General features: G+C 36.9%; 2 protein-coding genes across 2 annotated transcripts; both read right to left on the bottom strand.

Moving 5' to 3' along the window:
- Positions 1–388: 388 nt before the first annotated feature.
- LOC145787325 (uncharacterized) lies at positions 389–2,862 on the bottom strand. Its single transcript, XM_082599050.1, has 4 exons — positions 2,662–2,862; positions 2,037–2,174; positions 1,309–1,461; positions 389–521 (listed from the first exon to the last, which is right to left on the bottom strand). Exons 1-4 carry the CDS (start codon positions 2,819–2,821, stop codon positions 427–429), a joined length of 546 nt encoding a protein of 181 aa, XP_082455176.1. The 5' UTR covers positions 2,822–2,862; the 3' UTR covers positions 389–426.
- A 6,077-nt stretch (positions 2,863–8,939) lies between these two features.
- LOC145787084 (electrogenic aspartate/glutamate antiporter SLC25A13, mitochondrial-like) lies at positions 8,940–22,161 on the bottom strand. Its single transcript, XM_082598802.1, has 16 exons — positions 22,114–22,161; positions 19,304–19,446; positions 18,940–19,055; positions 18,390–18,529; positions 17,050–17,196; positions 16,258–16,396; positions 15,911–16,086; positions 15,644–15,722; positions 15,184–15,305; positions 14,950–15,039; positions 14,546–14,623; positions 14,071–14,211; positions 13,559–13,697; positions 12,854–12,966; positions 12,180–12,327; positions 8,940–10,912 (listed from the first exon to the last, which is right to left on the bottom strand). Exons 1-16 carry the CDS (start codon positions 22,159–22,161, stop codon positions 10,728–10,730), a joined length of 2,004 nt encoding a protein of 667 aa, XP_082454928.1. The 3' UTR covers positions 8,940–10,727.
- Between the last annotated feature and the right edge of the window lie 1,988 nt (positions 22,162–24,149).

Consider the following 24,149-nt stretch of genomic DNA (forward strand, 5'->3'; position numbering starts at 1 on the left):
TAAAATAATCTCTACCTGTGTTCATTCGCAAATCAGTGAGGATGTTTCCTTTATCTGACATCATGAGCAAACTTGGTGTATGGCCAATTGGCCATACCATTGACACAAAGTAAACTTTAATGGTAGCCTACAGTACAGCCGCTAAAATCGTTGCAGAACTACGATAAGCAAAATCATTGTGTTCATATTGGATGACAAAAAATCACTTGATGGCCATTGGCCAGCATAGAGGCTACACCGGTGCGGTATGGTTAGCGAAACGCAATGCCCCTTTTCTACACATGTATAGTGAGTAGTCAGCCTTGTGCTGACGCTAGGAAGATCGCTTTTTCTGAACTGAAAAGCCACGCATCGATTTTACAATATAAAAGCAACGATTTTATTCAATGGCGCGTTCATAAATATCAAAAAGCCAAACAAAATAAATTAAACAAAACTTCCACTCTTCTCCATCGGCACAGAGTCTTCAGAGGAACCGTGTCTTGGCTTGGTAATGTCTTGCGAAGTTTCTTCTTTGGTTTCTACAAGAGACAGAGCACTCCATAAAATAGGTGTTTAATTAGTGCAAACTTTTGTGTTTTAAGGTTTGTGTTGACTTGGATCCAACTTACGTAAGGTTTGAAAAGGTTTCTTCCTAAAAGTGTTCCAGAAACGTGATTGAATGATAATAACCAAACTTCGTGTCAGGATAGATTAAAAATATCTGGGTTTTTTTTACCAAAAAAGTTATGATTTTCCCAGAGTTTGTTAAAAAAATGGTTATTGAACAGAAGCTTAATTGTGTGTGCTCTAGATTATCAATACATGGATTTTAGTGAGTTATCGGCTTACAGCCATCTTTCTTTCATGTTCGACATATCCTTGATGATCGGCCAATTAATTAAAAGACAATTTGTTCATTAATCAATTTGTGTAACTCGGTCGCAAGGTCTAACTGCAATGCTCTAGTTTTGCGTTTTAAATCTATACAAAATGCAAAAATTAAAATAATATCCAAAACTCTGCTGCTTTCACCTAATGAGCTCTTTCACAATACCACTATTATTAAAAATAACGCCACCTAGCGGATAATCTTGAAAAGCAGTTACAAAATGTTCTTAAAATCGACAAAAGTCAGTGTGTTTTCATTTATAGTGTTATGGCTTCATCAGCACTCTAAGATTAGAATGTTAAATCAAACACGTAGCCTGCTGCTCAGATAAGGAATTATTTTTCTTCTGTTCTTTAGGCTAAGCTGAAGATTGACAAAATTAAACATGGGCAAAAACTTTCTTATCAATTAAGTTCAAAATATTTGCTTCAACTTACTTGATAAAAGATGAAGACATAATGTTGATGACAGAAAAGACAAAACGGCAACCCCCCACGCGAGGGCATAACTCAAACCCCAACGTGATAACTTTGGATGTGTAGGAGCTGTGAACCATGTGAAAACTCCACATCCAATAAAGTATTGTAAAGCTGCAAATATAAGTTTGTTTTTATGACAGTCACTTTACCAAACAAGAATCGAATAAACAGATGACTTGAGTAAAATGGTAACGTTGCGTAGGCTTTGATTTGAATTTTTATCCTCGGAGTGACAAAGCCTTGATTGGTTATTCCTGGTAATTTCGCATACTTGTAGAGGCTTTTGACGCAGGGCCGGCTACCGAGATTGACAGAGTGAAGTTTTCTATTGTTGAAGTGTTGTTGCCGGGAAATTATTCCATTTATTAGGTGCCGCTAAAGTCCTTAGAGAGCAGTCCTTAGGATGCGTTGCTCAAGCGCACACCCCGAGAATCGAACCAACGCTGCTTGATCTTGAAGCTTCTTCGTTCCAGAAGTCACGCTCTAACCAATTGAGCTATCGGGGCGGACTATATTAGAAATCATTTTTTACAAAATAATTTTTTATTGTCTTATAGGTTACTGCTTTTGACAATTGATTTGTCTTCAAGACACATTCCAAACAACAACAAAAAATTCACGAGTTTGAAATTAGGATGAACGAGCTGTATACACAGAACAAACACACACACTTGCTTATGACTTACTTGCTAACATCACAAGTGCGGTTCCAATCTTCTGAAGGGACAGTTTTGATTTATTCCAAGCAACAAATAAAACGATTGAACCAACCAACATTTCAATCAGACTGGCGATGAATAGCACAGCTACTACGACTGAGGATGCTGGAAAAAAATAACAAAATTTATTGATGTTTTGCTCGGCAAATGTAATTGAGCAGCGAGTTATTACATATAAAAATATTTTTTAGCCAGATCTGGTGTTTCATTGCACATTTTTTTGATGCACGATTTTCATGTTCAAATTTGGGATGTAAACAAAGCCAATTGCTTTATCCAATTTCGTGTTAAGGATTGAAATTTTGAATCAACTAGACGAGTAATTGAAACAGTCAATCTTTGCGTTCACCTTCAATCAAATGGTTTTGCCAAAACAAAGTCGCATGCTTTTTATTGCAGTCAAACCAATGTCCCTTTGGTAGTCGACCAGACTTCTTAGCACCTAGCTACCCAACTAAGTCAAAACATCTACACCTAATTATTGTTAAAACTAAAGCAATGATTTAGTTACAATAGAACTTAATCTGGAGTTGCTGTTGAACCAAGCTAAGGGATTTGGACACAAACAGAATCAAATTCATTTGAAACTTACCTCGGAAGCCGCTGTACCGGCAAAGTGATCCCGTGCATATCTCGAACAATCCAGCTGTCTGTTGATCTTTTACCAACCAGTAGTTGGTAGAGATCGTTATTATAGTTGCTAGTGACGCAATAATGATGAGAATCAACGTTGTGGCATGAAGGGACTTCATGGTCAAATAATTAATAAATATATTCTTTAAATTATAATTACAAAAAATTACAAAGTTTTTCGTTCGAACTTAGTATCGTCTGAAAGTCAATGCCAGAAAAGCCATGAATAATCCATCTTTTAACAGCTTACTGTTGAAATTTCACTGCACCACAGCCAGGCTAATAAAAGCAATCAATTTTTTTTTCGGTTGCAAAACTTTTTGGCAGGCTTTGGTTGGAAGCTCACTGGTGACATTTTGATTCAAAATCAAGAAATCAAGAACAATAATGCTATCTGCTTCCGCAAGTGTTGCACACTGCCACACGTTTTTCCCTTGCTGTCTGCACGAAGCTGCAACAGAAGTTTTCTTAAGAGCTTGCTTGCACACTCACAAGTTCAAACGTTTCAACAAAATACAGCAAACTTGTGAGAGTCAGACAGTTTATAAAACTTTTGTCCAAAGAAACGTTTTTTTTACCCTAACCCTAATCACAAACCCCTAACACTGCCAAATCACTTTAAAAGTACTATCTCTCACCTGCCTAAACAAATTAGCAATGTTTACTTTGACTTTTTAATTGCGGCATACGACCTTTCTTGACACAATCAGCACGCTGAAGATCAAGATATCAAATGAGTTTATCCTAAATATCACTAACATTCACTGGGAGGTCAGAATGTTAACGGAATCGAATGTTGTGCTTAAGACCTACCTATAAGCTGATGTCACAACCTTCCTTCATGCCGTGAAAAAGATTTTCTTTTGCCAATTGTTTAATTGTCGTCATTAGCCTTTGCTAATTATAACTTTTCAAAAATGAAACGTCGTTTTCTTCAGCATTCATTTGCTGGAAACGAAACCTTTCCAGTTGTATTCTAAATTGATTCGCGCAAGACCATTAAGATTATTCATTAGAATGTAAAATTGGTCGCAGAAATTAATATCGTTTTGTCCAAAAGCAGCTTATTTTTATTTAAAAACCAATACCAATCGTCTGATGATAAATACTGTACCCAAAAGTTGCAAATAATTTCAAGATTAAAGTGAGAGCTATCTCCTTGTGGGTTTAATTTGACTCTGATTGGAACTGAATAATTCTTAAACTCCAATAACAAACTATGCCTATTCTTACAAATATCAACCAGTAAAGTTTTAAAATGTATATTGTTATATTTAAAGACTCTTTCAGGTTTTTGTTGGCCAACTGTTGTTTTAGCTGATTTTAATAAGTTAGACTGTTAGAGTCTTATTACTTTAGTCTACCAAATCGTAAAACAAACTAATAAAAATTTTCTCTTTCCATAGTAGGCTACTATTTTCGTTGATAAAAAAATATCCCGAATGCAAACTTCTGTCAAAATCGAGACAGATTCATTAAGCAAGTTGTTTTGATTAGCATTTTAATTGGCGCAAACTGCCCTTGATTGTAAATGTAAACCGCTGAACAAAGTTAATTTGATTTTTGATTAATTTTTTCCGTCGCATTAAAATGCAATTAGCCAAAGCTACGGCTTGTTTCGGTCTTATTTTAAGAGTTTGTCCGTTTCGCATTGCACGAGCCACAGAGATGATTTTCGAAATACTTAATGAACCACATTTTTCGATATTCCTAATTTGAAAGTGTTGGTTTTTGCAAAGACTGAAATAGCCAACTGAAAATCATTTTTCAATCATGCATATCAAAAAAAAACAAAATTCTATTCAGATCTTTTAAAATTCTACAAGTAGTCTATTAATCGATAATGTTATTGAAACATTGCCAGAACGCAAACATGCTTTCATAATAGCCCCATGATGTCCATTTTCAAAATATAAATAAAACCCAATCGTGCTTTAAAATTAAAACTTTTCCTATTTCGTGACTGAAAAAATGGAATATTTAAAGGTCATCCTAAGTTAACGAAGATTACCCCAAGACAACTGATTAAGGGACCTCTTCGTTGTCTGTTAAGAGCCATAATTAATAAAATACAAAAGCCATTGTGTTTGATACGTTATCAACTTATGATTCGGCAGACGTCCAAACAACATGAACTGTCAAGGAAAATATTGAAAAAGCTTTGCAAGAAAGTTTAAAATAAAAACAAAATTCAAAATAAAAGTTTAACAAGCGTTTGGTTTAGAATAACTAAAAAACGGGACTATCAAAGTTTTCTTTGTTGAGAAAAATGTATTTTTAATTGTGAAGTGCTAAATGGTATGATAAAAATGCAAACTTGTAAAGAGGGTCTACATTTTTCAAAACTCCATAGATGTGGAAGGGTGACAATAAATATATTGCTTCTTCTTCTTTCGTTTGAGACTAGATCAAATTTCAGGGCAGGTGGTGGAGAGCCAGGTGAGTGTAGCTTTGTCCAGCGATGCTATACCATGCGTTCCACTACTATATTATTATTGAAGCACACACATATTACATTGGTTATGATAGCTTTCTCTTGGTGATATTTATTTAATTTTCCATTTTTTCATGCTTAGTAAAAAAAAATTATTATTTATTTGCTCTTTCTGTCTTTCCGCTCATAAGCGCTTTGTAATGGCCACCATGAGAACATGCTATTTTTGCATGTTCTCGCTTTTTCATTTTTCATCCGACAATTTTCCAGGGGGGTTCGGCTGACCCTTTTTGCTCCTATGTGCGGACGCCCATGCCCACCATAGTCATCATCGTTTGAGAGAAATGAGATTTAAAAAGCAATACCAATCATTATAAAATGATAAAATATTTAAAAGATAATACAATCATTGTAAAGTGATTTTTTGTCATAACTACTGAAACAGTTTTCAGTTTTGCAATGTAATAATACTGATGGTTATAGTCGAAAAACTTGTCAATTTCACTTGAAATTGATGCTTACACCAAACGTAAATTTGCAATTCCAAAAAATACTAACTTCACTGTTACAGAACAAATTTCAAACTTGAACCTGTTTTGACTTCTAAAAAAAGAGATAAAACTTTTTTTTTAAATAGTTCTGAACTACTAATCGAAAATTTATTAATTGGAAACACTGCTTTTTGAATGTGGTAAAATAAAATCCTTTCAAATCACAAATTTGCAACAACTTACTTTGTTGCTGTTCTTAGGCACGACTGTCCATAAAATAAAATCCCCATGATTTATAAGCAACTTCTTGCTGGTCTGTAAGTGCAAATCTCTTCCAAACCAATTCAAAACGTTTTTTTTTTCTTGTGGCACTTCAACGTTTCACAACTTAAGTACATCCTTATATGGTTTCATTCATCGGATGAATGATTTGATAAATAGATTTTTCACGGAAATCACATTTGTCGAGCTTGAAGTGTTAGAATGGCCGTCACGATAGAATTGTTGTGACGTACCTATTGGTCGGTACCCTAGCCTAAACTCTCGGAGACACTTCTAACAAACTTTGACGTAATGTCAATTTCTATGATGCATTATATCATTTGCCGAAAATGCAATAAAATATTTTACATTTTAACTGCTCATTCACAAGCCGGCGTATGTCGAAGCGCGATGGCCCTTTAGTTATTTTTGGCTTAAACTGGGACTTTTTTATGTCGTGTTTATTTTTCAACCAGAACAATACAACAATTTTGGTAGATAGGCTACTTTTTCAACCCTAAGCAAATGAAACCAAGCAACAACATGGCATTTAGTAGACTAGGTTATATAAAAAAATGAAAGTTCTAAACATTTGGAGTTATAGATTATAGACAAAACTTATAGTTAAAACGTTCTAATGTTAGTTTTATTGTGTATCGTGATAATCGCCTACTCTGTGGTTGCTTGATTTGAAATAACAAATCAATCCCTTTAATCACATTTTTTAAAAAACTTGTAGCCTACCCAAGCCTATTCTTTGCCTTTTCAAACAGCGCATTGAGAATTATAACGCAAAGCAGTGCCAATGGCCTTACGTAGTGTCACATTTTACAATAAAATAATTTTTCTCGCAGTTCCTACATCTAACTGATTGCGTTCCAGCGAAACAGCAGTAAAGTAAAAATTGTTTTTAAAAAAATCAACTAGGCCTAGAATAAGTCAGATGCAATCACCTGAAGTTACTTTTAAGTATTACTGCATTTAATCTAAATTTTAGCAATTATTTGTTCGAAATAATTAACTTGGAGCATTTGCGATCCTTCATTTTTTGCAGTTATTTTAAGACACGACGTAGCCCACTAGCATTGAGATTTGCATGTTAGTTAGTTGTGGTAGTTAACTCCAACTAATTAAACTTTGAGAGCTCTTCAGAAGCCGCCAGTGTAACCATTTTAGTCTTTTTTAAACCAAATCTGGTTTATTTTGCAACCGTTTGGTTCATTTTTTTTTCGATTTGGTTTATAGTTTATTTTTTTAGTTTATTTTTTTGGTTTATATTTGTTTTTTTTGACATACTTTACGTCTTATTTTTTAGTTTATTTCTGCTTCAATTTGTCTTATTCTGGTCTTTTTTGTTTAGCTTCATGTGTCGTGATGTGGTTTGTCATCAGTATTGTATGTTAGAGATGCAGCGAACCCAAAATTTTTATCCGCACACCGCAATTTATCTGGAACTTTGACACTGCACCGCACCGCACACCGCCAATCAAAAAATTTTCAAAAAATATTTTAACGCGTTATTTTTTAGAAAGCTAATTGTGGCAAAAAAAACACCCATGGCATATAACTGGTAACCTACCGGTACAGTTCTGCCGTGATTTGGTTTTTCTGGTCTTTTTTTTTAGCTTCATCTAGTTTATTTTTAAAAAACCTACATGGCAACACTGGAAGCCGCTGATTTTATGCAAACCGAATGTGGCAACTGAACCAATTTTTACTTGATTTGATTGCTTAGCAATTTTTTCTTTGTCATGGAGACATTTTAGCGTTTTGTTTTTCAAGTCGTTTTACATGCTAAGGAAATGCTTTTCGTATTGTTTGTCTTGTGAAGTCTGTCGGTTCAAAGCCATTTTAGTCTATCCACAAAAATTTAATAGTTTGAAAACACACAACATGGATTCCCAATGCCTGGTTCAACTCAGTCTCCGCTAAACAAGATCTCATACTGTACATTCACGCATAGGGTTTCATAACTCAATAGGGAGCGATTGCTTAAAAAGCGAACTAAGAAATGACCGTTCTCACAAACATCTTATGACGCGCATCGGCGCATGAAGTGAGAGCTATCATCAATGAAAACGTCACATATCGGATCACAAATAAAAAAATGGCGTCATATGATAGGCTATTCATTTCTTTGACCGTTACAGTGATTTGAATATTACTCCACTTTCAAGAAACTGAACGTTTGAGCAAGGGTAGGGTCTATATAAACTTAAGCCAATGGTAAACGCTTTTATCGGGTGGCTAAACTGCGCTCTTCGATGCTTGTACCAAAGGCAAGTAGTTTAATTATTGTAGTTCTGGTTTGGGCTAACTCAGTGGTTCCCAAACTGGAGTACGCAAAACTCCAAGATGGCGGCATCTTTTAAGTTCATTGTCCAGCAAATCATGTTGACCTATTAGCTCTCCAAATGATTGGCTTTTTCTTTTCCCACAAAATTTGTCTTTTGGCAAGCGATCAAAGCAGGGGTTGTCATGCGTAAGCACTAAGTACTTCTGTTGTTTGTTCATACATCGTATGACTGTTAGCTCAGTGGTTGAGCGCCCAACTCAAGATCACGCGGCGCTGGTTCGGTTACCGGGGTGTGCGCTTGAGCAACTTCCCCAGCAACATTTCAATAATCGGAAACTTTACTCTGCCAATCTCTGTGACTGTAACCGGCCCTGCGACAAAAGCCTCTACAAGTATGCGAATCTACCAGGAACATGTCAGTCTAAGGATAAAGATTCAAACCAACCACTTTTCAAGATGAACTTTCCTCCTGAGGTTTCAGAATCAACGTCCCTGATCAAATTATTGAAAAAAAAATAGGTTAAATCATGACATCACGACAGTATTGGTTACGTAATTAATCACTTATGAGGTTGCCAAGATAGGTAAAGAATTTGAGAACTGCTGGGCAAACTGACACGATGTAATATTTTTATATAATCTTTTGCTTTCCATGTGGCAAATAAACTGAGACAAGGCAGTAGTAGAATGGCAACTATGCTGGAAACATTCGTCTCAATAAACTGTCTGCTTCTCTGCGTTGATTGACAGCTGAGCAACTTGGTTGAATTTTATTAAGTTAAAAATGTACAGTGACAAAATATCATGTAAATAAAAATAAAAACTGAGCCGTCGTTTACAATTGCCAACTTGAAAGTGAGTATTTAAATATTGTTGGTTGGAGTGTGAAAATTTGCAAGTCATTTTCATTTCACGATTAATAACACACACATGCAAACAATGCAAAACAAGCGATGTTTCTCAGCTATTTCCTTTTGCTGCACTTAACCGTCTTTTTACAATCATAATAGAATAACAGGGATTTGACTTGGGCGAGTGCGAGGTATAGCCAAGACAGGTAGTCCACAATTTTGTAGCAAACAACATTATTTTCTAGTATAACGTTCACAGTAGAAGGAATAAATAGGTTAGTTAAACGATTGAATTGAGTTTATTATGTACACTTCGTACATAGGTATTTAGTTCTTTAGGTAGTTAAAAACAGCATTTTGAAACTTTTTGTAGCAAAAATGAAGGAAATGACATAGGTGCAGATAACACTTAAATTTACGCGAAACACCGTGGTAAAAATTTACTTTTTTCTCATCAAAGCAGTCGTTTTTGTACATCGATTCAACGTCTTACAGAGAGTGAATTAAAAAGCCTGCAAACGTTGAATCAATGCAGAAAGGACATTTCCTGAAAGGGTCTCGATACAAAGAGCAAAATCCGTCAGTCTTACATTGATTTAATGTCTGCAGACGTTGAATCAATGTAAAAATGACGGATTTTGTTGTCTGGGAAATGTAGTCTTCATTTCACTTTTAAGCCCATTTGAACTTGCACATTGTAAACCTTTAGATTTCATGACTGAAACACAACTTAAGCGAAATGGTAAACTACCACCAGCTAGTTGTAAACAATGGTCGTGAAAACCTTATAACTTGCTAAAAGTTTGATGCATTAATATTACTGTTGTTTGTCGTATCCAGGCTTAAACCCGGTGGTTGAAGATTTAGATTAAGTGGACGGAAAGGCAAGGAAGCCAATCTTCGTGTCCACCTTCAGGCATGCTTTTTTAAGTGTCTTGCCAGAGGCACAGCCGGATACCCTTGAGCGGTGTCGAACCGGCGCCCTTTCGATTGCCGTTCCAGTGTTCTCACCACTCGGCTATGCAGCCGACGTCAATATGATGTAAATGTTTTATGTCAATGCCCATTTCAACAGGGATGATGGAGACGGCTTTTACGTTGAAACGACGTTGTTTCAACATTCTAACTAAACATCAAAGTAAAGAGAGGGCGATTGCATCCAATACAAACACTGAAGGGATATTCAGAATAAATAATTGCGAGTAAAATGTTGCACCATACAGCAAGGATGTAATCGAGCACCAAATGAAAGAGACAGGACAACTAAAAAAAAACTGGAGCTTTATACAACATTGAACCAACCTCTGCAGACGTTGACTCCATGTAAAAAAAGAACAACTTGGCAGATTTTCGGCCATGATTCCAGTCAGAAAATCAGCTCTTTTCCCCACTGATTCAACAATATTGAAAAGAGCTAATTTGCCAGCTGATATGGCACGAACTTGCAACTGCAAGAGACGTGATACGACTGTTTTGTAGCGACAACCATTTTACTGTAGTTAAGAGCTTCCGATTTTTTTCTTTAGCTTACGTTTGACCTCTTCGTTGCCCCATCTACCAAGTAAAACCATATGCATTTTATTATTCGTTCATCCCACTACTAGGAAACTCCGCTGTAACTGTAAATAGAGCCCTGAAGTAAAATGCACCTTCTTCCAAACAAAAGCACCAAAATTGACACAGAATTTCTGGCTAGTTTATGCTCGAAGTTGCTTGCGCTGTTTTGGAGGGCGCGGGTTCAAACCTCGGCAAAGCCAGCCCGAAGTTGCTTTCTATCCCAGCGAAGGTGGCAGCTGCCAACCTGAAGCCACCAACGTGGTCGGGTGTAATTGGTGGAAGGTCGGTCACGTGAACATACTTCGGCTTATGACCAAAACCTGCAAAATGGAGTGTTTGTATTTTCTAATTTTTCTAACATGTTCATTTGACAATCTAGTTAACACATAATGGTCTTTTCATATCGTTTTAACATCTAGTGATGTTGTAACGATGTGAAAAGAACAACTTTTCTTCCTGAGTATCGGAAGTCACGACTGTGGAATACAAATGTCCTGACAAGCGATCGCTGATGCGACAGACCAGCAAGACAAACGTGAATGAAATGACAGGATCATTAGGCGGGAAGGACAAAATTAATCAGGCGACAGACCTAATTGAAAGGATTTGGAGAAAATTCTTGTTCTTGAGGCGCAAATGTACTGTTAATCAGGAACAATATTTTGAAAAAATATTGCAAACAAAAAAGGTATTGGTCATCGTGTTGTATCAAATCGGAGGCTGCCTTTTTTTTAACGACTCCAGACACGTCAAAATCCCTCCGACTCTACAGCCCTGCTGTTATTTCAGGACATGTTTATAAAACTACGGCAACTATGGCGGTAAAACATTGGTTGACAACGCGGTTCGGGGAAACCTTTCTCTCTTTCAAACAAATATTCCAATTAATCAATTGTTCTTGCGCTAACCTTTTCTGCGAGCACCGTTTCCGCTCGTTAAGTATTTCACGTGACGAAAGTGCAAAAGTCATTAAACAAATGAATATTGTACAATAACGAAAGTATCAGCGCTCACAAGCCTTCCTACATAGAAACTATAGGATGGTACTGATTACAGAATTGGCGCATGGATAGTTGGATACCACGCTGGTGGTGATTTGCACAAGATTGACACTGTAGCGTGCACTGTACAATGTGTACATTGTACAACGGTAGAGTGGAGAAGTGCAACTAAGGATGTTCAGAAAACGTTTTTTTATCGTATTTCCTATAGTTTCATAGTTTGACTTGTTTCTGTAAGTCAGAAGCGTGGCCACATGCTCAACAAGTGGTACCAATGAACCACCCAACTTCAGGGCTCAAACGATGAAGAAGGTTGGGTAACTCTATAGCGACGTTTATTAGCAGGGAGCTACGTTGACATGCCCGGATTAATTGAGTGGAAGCATAAAAGTCTGAAGTACAGTTTCAAAATTTCACGCCGCCGACGGCAAGTGCTTCAGAACTTGGCATCCAGATGTCTTATCTACGAGTTAAGAGTAGATCGTCACCAAGCATGAGCATCTTGTCTGAGTGGTCTAATAGAAAGATGACAGCGCAATACGAAGCCAGCTGCCTGTCATGTGATCGAAGTGAAGCGCGTACTTACCGATAGGCTTACTTCCTCCAAAGTCTTTGTTAAAGAACCTTTGGAGCAATTCGTAGGTGAGCAAAGTGACTCCGAACTGGGGAGAGGAACGGAAGACGCGAGCAGGAGCGCCCTTCCAGAAGGCGGCAAAACCTTCTTCTCCGTACACCTGCGTAGAAGATGTGTAAACACTAAATTTAACTGGGATATGGATTCATACAAAGACAAGCTGGAGCGTATCAAGGCGATTGAAAATATTGGCAATCTGGCGTAGTGGTTCAGACATAATCAGAATTTCCGATAGATTTTGGATAAAAAGTACCATTTTTAAATGCAACAACAAACGGTCGGGTTGATCATTATCAAATTTAACAATTAATTGCATTTAGGGTGGTAAAATTTTAACAGCCCCATAATGTGTGATTAAGCGTGCTATAGAGCATTTGCGGTCTGGCAGTAGCATGGTGATCCAAAGCTTGCTTCAAAAAAATGAAGTGCTTGGGTGTAATTAAATTCTGTATTACGCATTTCTTAAAATAACATTTGAATAGTTATGTTTTTCACTTGTTGCAGTCTAAATCTGGATATTCTAACACAAATCATTTGGCAACCATCAGGAAAACGAAAATGAGTGGTAGAAGTTACGTATTTTCAAACTGAGCACTGGTTCAAACGTAACAGCATAGCATACCCACCTTACGGCAGCAGTCAAGGACCCCTTTGTAAGTCGTCTGACCATCTCTCTGCTTGACTTGCAGTCTTGTCTTTATGACGTCAGCAGGAGTAGTGAGAGAAGCGGCGGGAGCACCTGGAGAGGAGGAGGTGGTGACGTTATATGCAATCAAGTAAAAAAAATTGACTTGTTTCCTTGATCGCTTGCTCGGAACAAAAAAGGACTACGACTTTCGACATAAATCGTTGCAAAAAGCAAAGATTCACAAATGCATTATGAGCGATTTAAATAATACGATCAGCCTTCAACAAAGACACTGGAGCTTGAAGATTGAAGGTGACAACTGACAACGATAGAGAGAAATGGAGGAGTCACTGCAGACAACTGGTCGACCCTGATGTTTCGGGATGAAGACCAGGCTTATTAAAAGAAAAATCGAGAGTGAGAGAGAGGGATAAAGCAGAGAGGGTTAGATTTGAAGTAACTCATAAAAATGAAACACAAAATATTGTGTACAAACATGACGAAAAAGACAAGTTAATGCTTGTTTTTTTATTTTCACGCACCAGTAATAATAAGATCTGTGTTTTGCAGCATAACCAGGTCAACAATAATGCTCTTATAAAATACTGCGGCCCAGATAGCAAAATTTTCCATTTTAAGGTAGAAAGACGCTGAAACCACAGCTATTGCTTCATAAAAAATAAATTTCTCGCACTAAATGTACCTGCTAGAGTTCCGGACAACAAAAGGCTTCCTGCAGTCACGTGACCGTCGTCACGGGCCAGTGCTTGTTTGATGTTCGCATAGGTTGGGAAGTAAATGGCGGAGAATGGAATGTCTCGCAGAAGACAAGCTCTAGCGCCCTAGGAACACAACTTCATTTGAATCTCTCAGTAACATGCCTGACGTTAACTCTTTTATGGATCACAGATCTGTTTGAAATGATGTCATGTCTTAAACATTTGATAGTGAAATTAAAAAACTATAGCATATATATAATGGTTAAACTTTAGCTTTAAAAAATATGAACGCAATTGGTGCAAAAAATGCGTTCGAAGTCTGTATTTCGATTCATACGACCCAGAAACCTTAACGCTTTGTAATCTAGACACTGAGAGGAAAGTTATGATATATTAAAAGCAGAAGATCAGTTTCGGATAAACGCAAGAAAAATGCCGATAACTTACTATGACATATCAATGATTCTAATCTGAACACACCCGGACCCAGATGTACCTTGTATAGTCCAGGAAGCCCAAGTTCTTTGACGACTCCGATAGCTGATACTTTTGGTCCACCGGCTATCTCACCAGATACTTGCAGACGGATTTTCACAATCTCCAAAGGATTAGTGAAGAGGACCTGGGAGCCTCCTGCCTAGGGAATAATGTTCTTCAGTCATTCTAATGGAGTTGTGTCAAAAAAATAATAATGGTCAGCAAAAGTTGTCATTTTTACATCGTTTTAACGTCTAGCGAGGTGAAAACGATGTAAAAACAAAAACTTTGCGGACTGGAATAAACCACGTACTGTTACCAGTTTCGAACAGGACAATTTTGATTATGAGTTGAACAGCGGTAGCACACAAAAGCAGCTTCATCGGAGTTAAACTACGATTTAGAGTGCACCAACCATGGTAACATCGAATTTAACTGAATGCTTAAGGTGAAGCAACGTAAAAAGGTCGTTCATTGGCTCTCTATCAACTTACAATTCCTCCGGCGAGCACCTCGCCCCACATTGGGACCTTTCCATCTTTACGGACTTGGTCTCGCACAAAGTCATTCATCTGTAAAGAAGCGGTGACAAATTCTGATCAAATCAATATCATTTTTCGACAACTCGACGTTATTTTTTCATTTTGTCCTCTATTGACCTTTAACACAAACGGAATCATTTTTGCGTCTTTGGCCTGGCCCAATTTAGAATCGAACCAAGCCCCTAACGAAGACATTGACCAATCTGCTTATAAGTTAGTCGAACAAGGTGAATGGTGCTTGCCCATATCAAAAACAACAAGTCTGTGAGAGTTCCAGAAGCATCAAGCAACTGTAGACATGAAGCACGTATTATAGTTTGTAGACTGTAGTTTGTTTGGTGTTACCTTTACCTTACCGTTAGTTTGATGGCTTTCTCCGGTCCCACGCCCACCAGTTGAGGGATAAGGCCCCTATAAAGTCCCAAAAAACCTTCGTGACGAAGCACCTGAAATGACAAACAACACGCTTCACAGATACTTGTAACTCTCGAGATTTGTTTGCAAATCTCAAAATTACATATGGACAACTTTATACAAAAATTGATAAAAAAAAAAATTTTTTAAAAGAAAAAAAATGTATAGGCCTAAACCTTGAAAAAACAATCAAAGCTGTTCCGGTACATGAGCTCCCCAACAAATGAACCAGTCGATCTCTGGTTCTGCAGCCTTGTTTTGACGAGGTCTATCGGGTAGACTGCTGTAGCACCCACACCTGCGCACAACAACGTTTGTTATTTGGTTCCGATTCCAACGCGCTCCTTAGTACTATATTGTCAAAAATGTAAGTATTGTGTATTTACAAATGCTGTTATTTCCTATAATGGGTAAACTTTCCCCACAACTGTCTGTCACTGATCAATTTATAAATGAACAGGTATGTGCTAAACCGTGGCAACGATAACTTCACAAAGCTCATTAAAACTGACACTCTTCTTCAGAGATCGCTCGAGTCGCAGGTTTCCAATACGACAGAAGTTGAGACAAAATGCAATGAGTAAAAAATTTAGCTGTTGCGTAGCACATATTCAAAACACGAACTTGCGTCCTTACCTCCAGCGATAACACCGAGACCGAATCGGTATGCATTTTCGGCCACCGTGAGCAGCACAGAGCGGTGCTGTTTGATTTCCTGGAAAAGAAATATTGAATTTAAGATAAATGCTATTAACTACTACCATGAAGCAGTTCCAAAGTATACAAACTCAGAATCAGAAAAAAAGCTTGAAGCTGATCTGATGTACAGTTGAATTATTAAGTAACAGAAAGTTTTTTTTCTCTGCGAGACCGTGACTTTTGATCGGGATTACATCGTTTTACCTTCTGCTGCATGGCAATGCTGTACGGTAGAGACCCCTCCTCTAGGGGGGTGATGGCCTCTATCGTGCTCATCGTGATTCTCCCCTTATCTCCGCAAAGATCACTCAACTGGAACAACAAGTCGACCTCGAGCGGGGTCATTCGTGAGATCCGTTGGGCTCCGAGTAGAAATTCCTCTGAAATCAGTTACCTTAGAAGCTATGGAAAGTACGGACCACAGATGCTTTATTACCTTGACATTTGTCAAAAGTACAAGTTTCTCCGAACACCTTTTATTATTATCTTAAACGTCCCTAGACGTTGAAACGATGTAAAATAGGAAACTTTAGCTGACTGGGTAAGATTACCTTTCGTGACCGCACTTGAGTCATTCTTCCCTACAACGCTCTCGTAGACTTTCTTCACAAGTTCCATGTTCTTCAGTAAAGTTTGAAAGGCTTGGAAGTAAGTGAAGCTGACCAACTGCTGCCCTGACCCCACCATGACCTGGGATTTAAAGAAGCTGGTGCGAAATGTTGTAGAAAATTTTGATAAAAAAAAAAGTTATTTTATTCGAAGGAGAACACAACTTTGCCGCAAAAAATACAACAACCCAGACAGCAATTTCCGATATTTTTACATTCTGCATTTTAACATTGATTCAACGTCTGCAGACGTTGAATCAATGTTAAAATAACAAATTCTGCTGTCTGGGGAAGTATCGGAGATAATCTTCGGGATTTCTTTTGGCAAAGTTACCACAATAGTAGGCCATAAAAGCATAAATATTCCATCCACTCCACATCAGAGCCACACAAAATTCTTAGTGGCTATTGTGCAATTTACAGCCATGCTGGGACTCTGCATCGATTCCAGTATCAAGCAGTCGCCGATCTGTTAACGCAGCAGGTAAACGCGTAGCAGTTGGTTTAGACAGGGATGTCAAAAGAATGAGCTGTCATCATCAGTTTAATCAAGTCTATTACTTTGACAATGTCAGGAAAGTTGACAAACTTGATTACGTTGACATTATATGTTAATCATCATTAGAAAAACAATTTTCATTTTAACACACCTGGATTAGATTGAAATTGAACAAAAATTAACCATGAAGACACAAAACAGTTTTCTCCGACAACAAAGATATGCATTTTAATTACAGCAATCAACTTCTCATTGACAACATCGGTGAGCAAATGGGGCCGTATCGTTTCCATAATCTCTTTAAATGCGAGGACAGGGATGTGTCCTTCCATCCTCACGTCAAACCTCTGGAATGCTTGAAGGGCGTGTTCCATTTGAAGTTCCTGAAAATTAGAGCCATCCAGTTAATTGAGAAAACATTTATTCTCAGTACGGTAGTAACATTCATGTATTTTGAACGGGTCTGCTACTATTCGGCGAGTCCAATTCGGCGAGTCCGATTCGGCTAGTCCGATTCGGCGAGTTCCCTATTCGGCGAGAGCCTTTTTCGGCGAGTGCCCTATTCGGCGAGTTTTTAAAATTTTTGAAAGAAAATTATCGGGTACCGTAGCCTAATTATAATTGCCGTTATTACATCGTTTTAACATCGCTAAACGTTGAAATCGTGCAGAAAGGAATAAAAATAAAATGTTTGATCTATTAAATTAAAATTCGTTATGTCAGTTCAGTTGAGTTGTTTTTATTTCTGACCATCATATGAAAAACAATACACGTCAACATAGCAAAGGTAGAAGCGACAAAACGCGAACATTAAAACGTGTTTGAATTCGTCATGTCAATTCAGTTGTTTTTATTTCTGATAATGATATCAAAAACAATACACGTCAACATAGCAAAGGTGTAGAAAAAGGTAGACGCGACAAAACGCGAACGTTATAACGTGCTTGTGATCGAAGTAAGTTATTAAGTTGAAAGAAATTTGGCACGGTCGCAACACCTTCAGAAAATTTAAGATATGAAGGGAAAATAAAAAAATAAAATGTTACAAAAAAAAATCATGTTTAATGTCTATAAGTTTAGTACTTTTGAATAATTAAAATGATTAGTTTGGATCAACAAATGTGTGGCCTACAGCTTGGACTGAAAGGAAATTATCGGGTACCGTAGCCTAGTTTGTTTTGTGCCACTATCTCTTGTGCTTCTGTCTTTCTTGCGTAATCTGCCTGAGTCCTTGTCTGAACAATCAATTATTTTTACCTCTGAAATACTTGACCCGTTGCGCTGTGTAATTTTCAGTTATCATTTTGTGTGAGCGAGGCAGTTTCTCAAATGTTTAGATTTGACCATATTTTTGCTGTGATACTATATGATTCTTTAGCATTTCTTTCAATAATGTATTTTTCTTATAAGCTTGAAAAGGGCTATATGACTAGCCGAAAACGTTCGCTTGTTGTTTTTTGTTTTTATAATGTTCAATGTAGTGTTGTTGCTTAGTTATGTCTGTTTATGGTTTAAAAGAGTTACCTCTCTACCCAAATTGTTTTAATGTTAAGCTAAGTTTATAATTTCCACCTACTTGCAAGAACTGGGTAAATTCAAAGTAGTTTAATGTTTTATCTTTCTTCAAACCGAAGTGGAGATGAATGAATTTACAATCCCACGTGAAAGGAATGCGTTGGTGGCAAATAGTCTTGCTGAATAAGGTTTTGACTTCATCTGCACAAATAAAAACGCGTTAAGATTTAAAAAGGTAACTTTTGCTGGCAGCTGATAAATTAACTGGAGATACAAACAAAAATTACAAATGAACGTAGACTTCAAAAATAGACATTTATCTTGCAGAAATAAAGTTGTTCTTCATGGTTATTACCAGATGATAAAGCACTCACTAGAACATAGGGCATTTGTGCTTCACCAACCATGCCATTGTACCAATCATTTTAGTAGTGAGACTTCCGGTCATCACCGTATATTGACAGTCGACTGTGATAAACTGTGAAACATCAATACTCAATAGTACTGGTAAGTTGTTTCAAGCTTCAGAATCTCATCGCAGTCGACTCCCAATCCAAATATTGCAGTTACGTGCTGTATGTAACTTTCACAAGGAATAAATATGCACCTACCGAATGTAATCTTGCCACTACAGTTCATATCAAACATTTGGAAAGCAACATGGTAAAGAGAGTCAGGTAAGTTCAACACAGCTTCAAACGCTTGAAATTCTGGCCAAGAAATTAGTCTGAAACCAAAACATATACTTTTGGGTTTTCTAAAAACATTTCTTGATTGTAATGGAGACTTTCAAATATTACAATTTCTATTTTGGCACATCACTTTGTGCAATTGCAATTTGGTACAAGCAACATTATAAAATAAACTATTTCTTATCCCTAGGTTCAAATTTATTGTACATTGACTTTCAATATCCCAAACAACACGAAACAAACCTAACTTACTTATGAATCGGCACAAAAAAAAAAAGTTTACCCATTTTTAGTTGAATTCGCTGCTGCAGCAAGTAAATCCACCGATGTTCGATTGTAATTTGCATGAGGAAGCATTTTCAGAAAAGACCGAATGAAATCGGATGAAGTCATAAACCACTCCCCTTCTTTTTGCAAAGTGGCATACTGGAGAGAATACTTCATTTACAATGTTGTCAAGGTAATGAGAACCATTTATTTACAGAAATTGATTCCGATATTTTACCTGATATGGTCAATCCCCCAAACACGAATTTTTTTTTTGAAGCACGAAATGTTTTTCATCACCCACTCTTTAATTCTGAAGATATATTTTTTTGGTGGTAATCCACTTCTAGATACTTGCGTCTACCTTACAAAACAATTTATTTCAGGCAAAAACTCCATCAACTTCGGATAGACGGAAGAAAAGCGTCACATGGGGGAAGCATTTTCGAGGAAGAGGAAGAATTCTTAATGCGTAAATGCGCAGTTGGGGAAGTTCGTGGATAATAAGTTTTTTTCAATTGCACGTTTATTTCGTAATAAATTTGCTTCCATTTGACATGGTTAGCTCCTGCATACCTACTGATTATTTTCACATAGTTTCATTTGAAAAAAAGAACAAACCTTGGCGTAATGGATCCCGAAAACGATGTTGGTCGGTAGGAAAATATGCATAAATTTCCTCGGATCCGCAATTTTCCTAATTTTTATTTATTTAGTGAAAAAATATCAATCCAAAAATTTTAAAGACTTGAGAACACAATAGCAGAGATAACATTACTCAATTGATTGATTGAATCTTTATCCTCGGACTGGGAAAGCTTCTTGCAGAGCTTAAACCTGGGAGTTTCGCATATTTGCAGAGGCTTTGAATCACTGGCGTAGGCCCAGTCACCGAGCTTGACCATGTGAAGTTTCCGATTGTTGAAGTCTTGTTGCTGGGGAATTATTCCATCCATTAGATGCCGCTGAATGGAGAGCAGTCGTTAACGTGCGTTGCTCAAGCGCACACCCCAAGAGTCGAACCAGCGCAGCTTGATCTTGAAGCTTCTTCGTTCCAGAAGTCACGCGCTAACCAACTGAGCTATCAGGGCGGATCTTGTGTTGCTCATGGAAGAAGGGTCCGAATAGATTAAGTAAACACCCAAGAAAATGGTCACCGTACATAACTGAATGTAATGGAACAAAGGATTTATTGAGGAAAACTTTATCCTTTGATTAATAAAGCTTCTTTGAGATCTTAATACTGACAGTTTCACATAGTCTACTAACAGTGGCTTTCAACCGCTGACGCAGGCCTGTCACCGAGGTTGACAGAACGAAATTTCCGATTGTTAAATTGTTGTTGCCGCGGAATTATTCAATTAATTAGGTGCACATAATGGAAAGCTGCCCTTAAAGTGCGTTGCTCAAACTCACACCCAGAGAGTCGAACCAGCACCGCTTGATCTTCAAGCTTTTTCGTTCCAGAAGTCATGCGCTAACCAACTGAGCTATCGGGTGCTAACCAACTGAGCTATTACACAACGCAACAGTGGAAAAAAGAAATTTATTAAAGAAATTAAAATCAACAACACAGCATCATACGACGAAGAAGAAAACGGATATGAAAAAAGCAGGGTTGCCAGGTCCACTTATGGAAAAAATGCCAAACAACTAAACAAAAAATGCCAAATGACCTAAAAAAAAATGCCAAATAGGCAAATCGGAGCAAAATCGAAGGTTTCTTCATTAATAAATCATGGAATTGGTAAAAAATGGGTAAAACTGCAAAAAAGCTCAGCCTACACTTGCTGCTGTTGCACAACCTAGCTATCTTCATTCTTGAGAGTACCGTATTCTTCAGAAAAACAATTTTGAAAAAATGCCTAACAGGATTTTTTTCATGCCAAACAACATAAAAAAATTCCAAATTTATGAAATTTGGCATTACAAATGCCAACCTGGCATCCCTGGAAAAAAGCATGGTCGCTATTACGCAGTGGTAAAATTGCTCTAAACGCGCTTCTTGCTATCGCTATGTAGTGGTTGCTGTTTCGAACTTTATTTGCCGCAAGGTGGTAGAGTATTCTTTTCTGATTTCATTAATCTTTCAATGGTCATTCTAGGTTCACTAGAAGAGATTTAACAGCAAAGTTAGTGCAGACGGTCAGAAAGTTTCAATTTTATTAGGGAAAGGGTTTTGGGACTAGGCCAAACATTTGCTGATTGCTAAAATCTGAAAAGCGGTTTTGGCCTAATTTTTAGTGCAGAAATAGGGATAGCAATCTTCTTGCCTGTGCCATTTCAGTTTTTGAGTTTGAACAAATATTAGCCTGTTTATTTTGAAATTCGTGTTTGGGGTAATTTTACCAAAAATTCGTGTTTGGGGGAATCACTATATATGATATACATACAACCACTTTTTCATGCTTTATTGTAAAAATATACTAGGGTCCACCACAAGTGAAAACAGATTTTAAGAGTGTGAATTTTGCTGTCAATACATATTATGTTTTTCAAAGCAATAAAATGATTGAGTCTGATATAATTTACTATGCATTATACCAACCACATAATTACAAAATGCTAATACTTTACAGTAACCTCAACTTGGTTATCACTTAAACAGAACTTACAGAAGTTTTATTTTTAGAAAATACATATAATACAATATATATTTACCGGTATATATTCAACAAAATGGTAAATATATGTACAGGAAAAATCAAGTGAACCCACAGATAAATAGCTTTTAACAATGATTAAGAAATTTCATTCTTTTAGATAGCCTAGGCCTATTTATTCTTGGCTTACAAGTAATACCAGCCTATCAATTACAGAACTTACTTTAAGAAATATTTGTCTAAGGTGATGTGAATCAACAGAGCCATCCATAATATAAATGCACAAACACAATCTAAAGTATCCCGAATAAATTAAATAAAATTCTGAAAGACCAATTCATAGCAGTACAGTGAGGTCACCACTATAGCTGGAAGTAAAAGTACCGAACCATGCCTACCTTTTAACTTTATTTTGGAATACCAAAAACTTACTGCTTCAATAATTTAATAATTAAATCTATGTTGCAATAAATGACAAAAGCTCACATTTGATGACAGTGTAACTAAAAACATTTAAAAATTGGATAGCCTTAAAACTTTAAAATTCCAGGAATATCTAGTCTATTCTTGTCTTCTTCATTCATTTTTGTACGGTATACAACTTGCAAGCACAAGCTAAATGGACAGGTACAAATGTAAGATTGCATTTACAATGCAGCAGCTGCCAACCACAGCACAGTGCCCCACAGGCCTACAGTACTATCCCACTACTACACCATACCCTCACGTTCTAAAACACCTTGCAATAGTGTTCATGACCTCGCTTTATGGTATTCTACAATAAAGTGTATTCAATCTATGCTAAATAAATCCTGTGAGAATCTTCAACACAAAAGTTTCACCTTGACCTTGGCCAGCCATATCATATCAACAAACATAATACTGTAGTTTCATGCTTGGCGAGTACACAAAATAGTGTTCCACTTGAGAAATCAAGCGTGTCATTGCGAAACTAAGTTTCCGAGTTTAATTCAAACTTTTGCGATTTTTTTTTGGAATTTTGTCTGAATTAGTTTGTTGACAAAAAAATGCACCACACAATTTTTCCTCGTTTTATTGGATAAAATGATATATAAACCTTAAAACAATTTATTTGATAAAACGATTTTTTCTGTAGCCTAATAAGCTACGGTACATTAATCATTGCATTTTTTGCAGATTTTTTTGTATTAGGTAGGCTACCGGTAGGCCTATATTAATCATTTTATTGTATTTTTGCTGCTTCCTGTTTGTTGTGGAATCTAGATTGTTATGGTGCTATTTTATTCGTACTATTGTATACAATTGTATTTGTACCATAGTCCATAGCCTACTATTCTCAAACATAGTCCATAGCCTACTATTCTCAATACATACAAAATTTCTCAAATGCTCTGGAAAATATGGACATCACGTGGTGCTTAAATCAAAATGATGCTGATGAAGCTTATGAGTCATTTATAGGAGAATATACTAGTCAATTTAATAAGCATTTTCCTTTACAAAAACACCTTTAAAAAAGAATAATTCTTGGTTTGATAGAGAACTACTACATCTATTACGAAGAAAAGAGCGTTTGTTTAAAAAGTACATAGCAAATAAAACTATTCACTCCAAAAAGAACTACACCTCTGCAAGAAACTTATACTTCTATACAGTTCAACAAAAAAAGAAGGAATTTTATCAATTTAAATTTGAAAAGCAAAAGTTTCATATTGATTGATTGATTGAATCTTTATCCTCGGACTGGGAAAGCTTCTTGCAGAGCTTAATCCTGGCAGTTTCGCATACTTGTAGAGGCTTTGAATCACTGACGCAGGCCCGGTCACCGAGATTGACAGAGTGAAGTTTCCGATTGTTGAAGTCTTGTTGCCGGGAACTATTCCATCCATTAGATGCCGCTAAATGAAGAGCAGTCCTTAACGTGCGTTGCTCAAGCGCACACCCCGAGAGTCGAACCAGCGCCGCTTGATCTTGAAGCTTCTTCGTTCCAGAAGTGACGCGCTAACCAATTGAGCTATCGGGGCGGACTTGGCAAACAGTATGAAAGCTACTTGGCAAACAATCAACAATCTATTAGGTAAATCCCAGTCTAAGACTAACCATGTCATCAAAATAAATGATAGTACAGTCATTGACAGATTAACTATTGCAAATCACTTCAATGATCACTTTTCCTGTGCTGCCCATTCCCTTACAAAAAAAAATTCCCAAATCAAATACAATATTTTCAACATATCTTGATTCTCCATGCTCTGAGACAATTTATATTTATCAAAC

Source organism: Aplidium turbinatum, chromosome 18 (genome assembly GCF_918807975.1).
Source record: "Aplidium turbinatum chromosome 18, kaAplTurb1.1, whole genome shotgun sequence".
Lineage (NCBI taxonomy): Eukaryota > Metazoa > Chordata > Ascidiacea > Aplousobranchia > Polyclinidae > Aplidium > Aplidium turbinatum.

Excerpts from the sequence above, each read along its gene's own strand:
- LOC145787325 (XM_082599050.1), bottom strand. The coding sequence starts at position 2,821 with ATGAAGTCCCTTCATGCCACAACGTTGATTCTCATCATTATTGCGTCA. Across the intron at positions 2,175-2,661 it reads CCGGTACAGCGGCTTCCGAG|CATCCTCAGTCGTAGTAGCT; the intron begins GTAAGTTTCAAA and ends ATTTTTTTCCAG. Across the intron at positions 522-1,308 it reads ATGTCTTCATCTTTTATCAA|AAACCAAAGAAGAAACTTCG; the intron begins GTAAGTTGAAGC and ends TGTCTCTTGTAG.
- LOC145787084 (XM_082598802.1), bottom strand. The coding sequence starts at position 22,161 with ATGGATGGCTCTGTTGATTCACATCACCTTAGACAAATATTTCTTAAA. Across the intron at positions 15,040-15,183 it reads GCTTTGATTGTTTTTTCAAG|GTGCTTCGTCACGAAGGTTT; the intron begins GTTTAGGCCTAT and ends TTGTCATTTCAG. Across the intron at positions 14,624-14,949 it reads AGAAAGCCATCAAACTAACG|ATGAATGACTTTGTGCGAGA; the intron begins GTAAGGTAAAGG and ends GCTTCTTTACAG.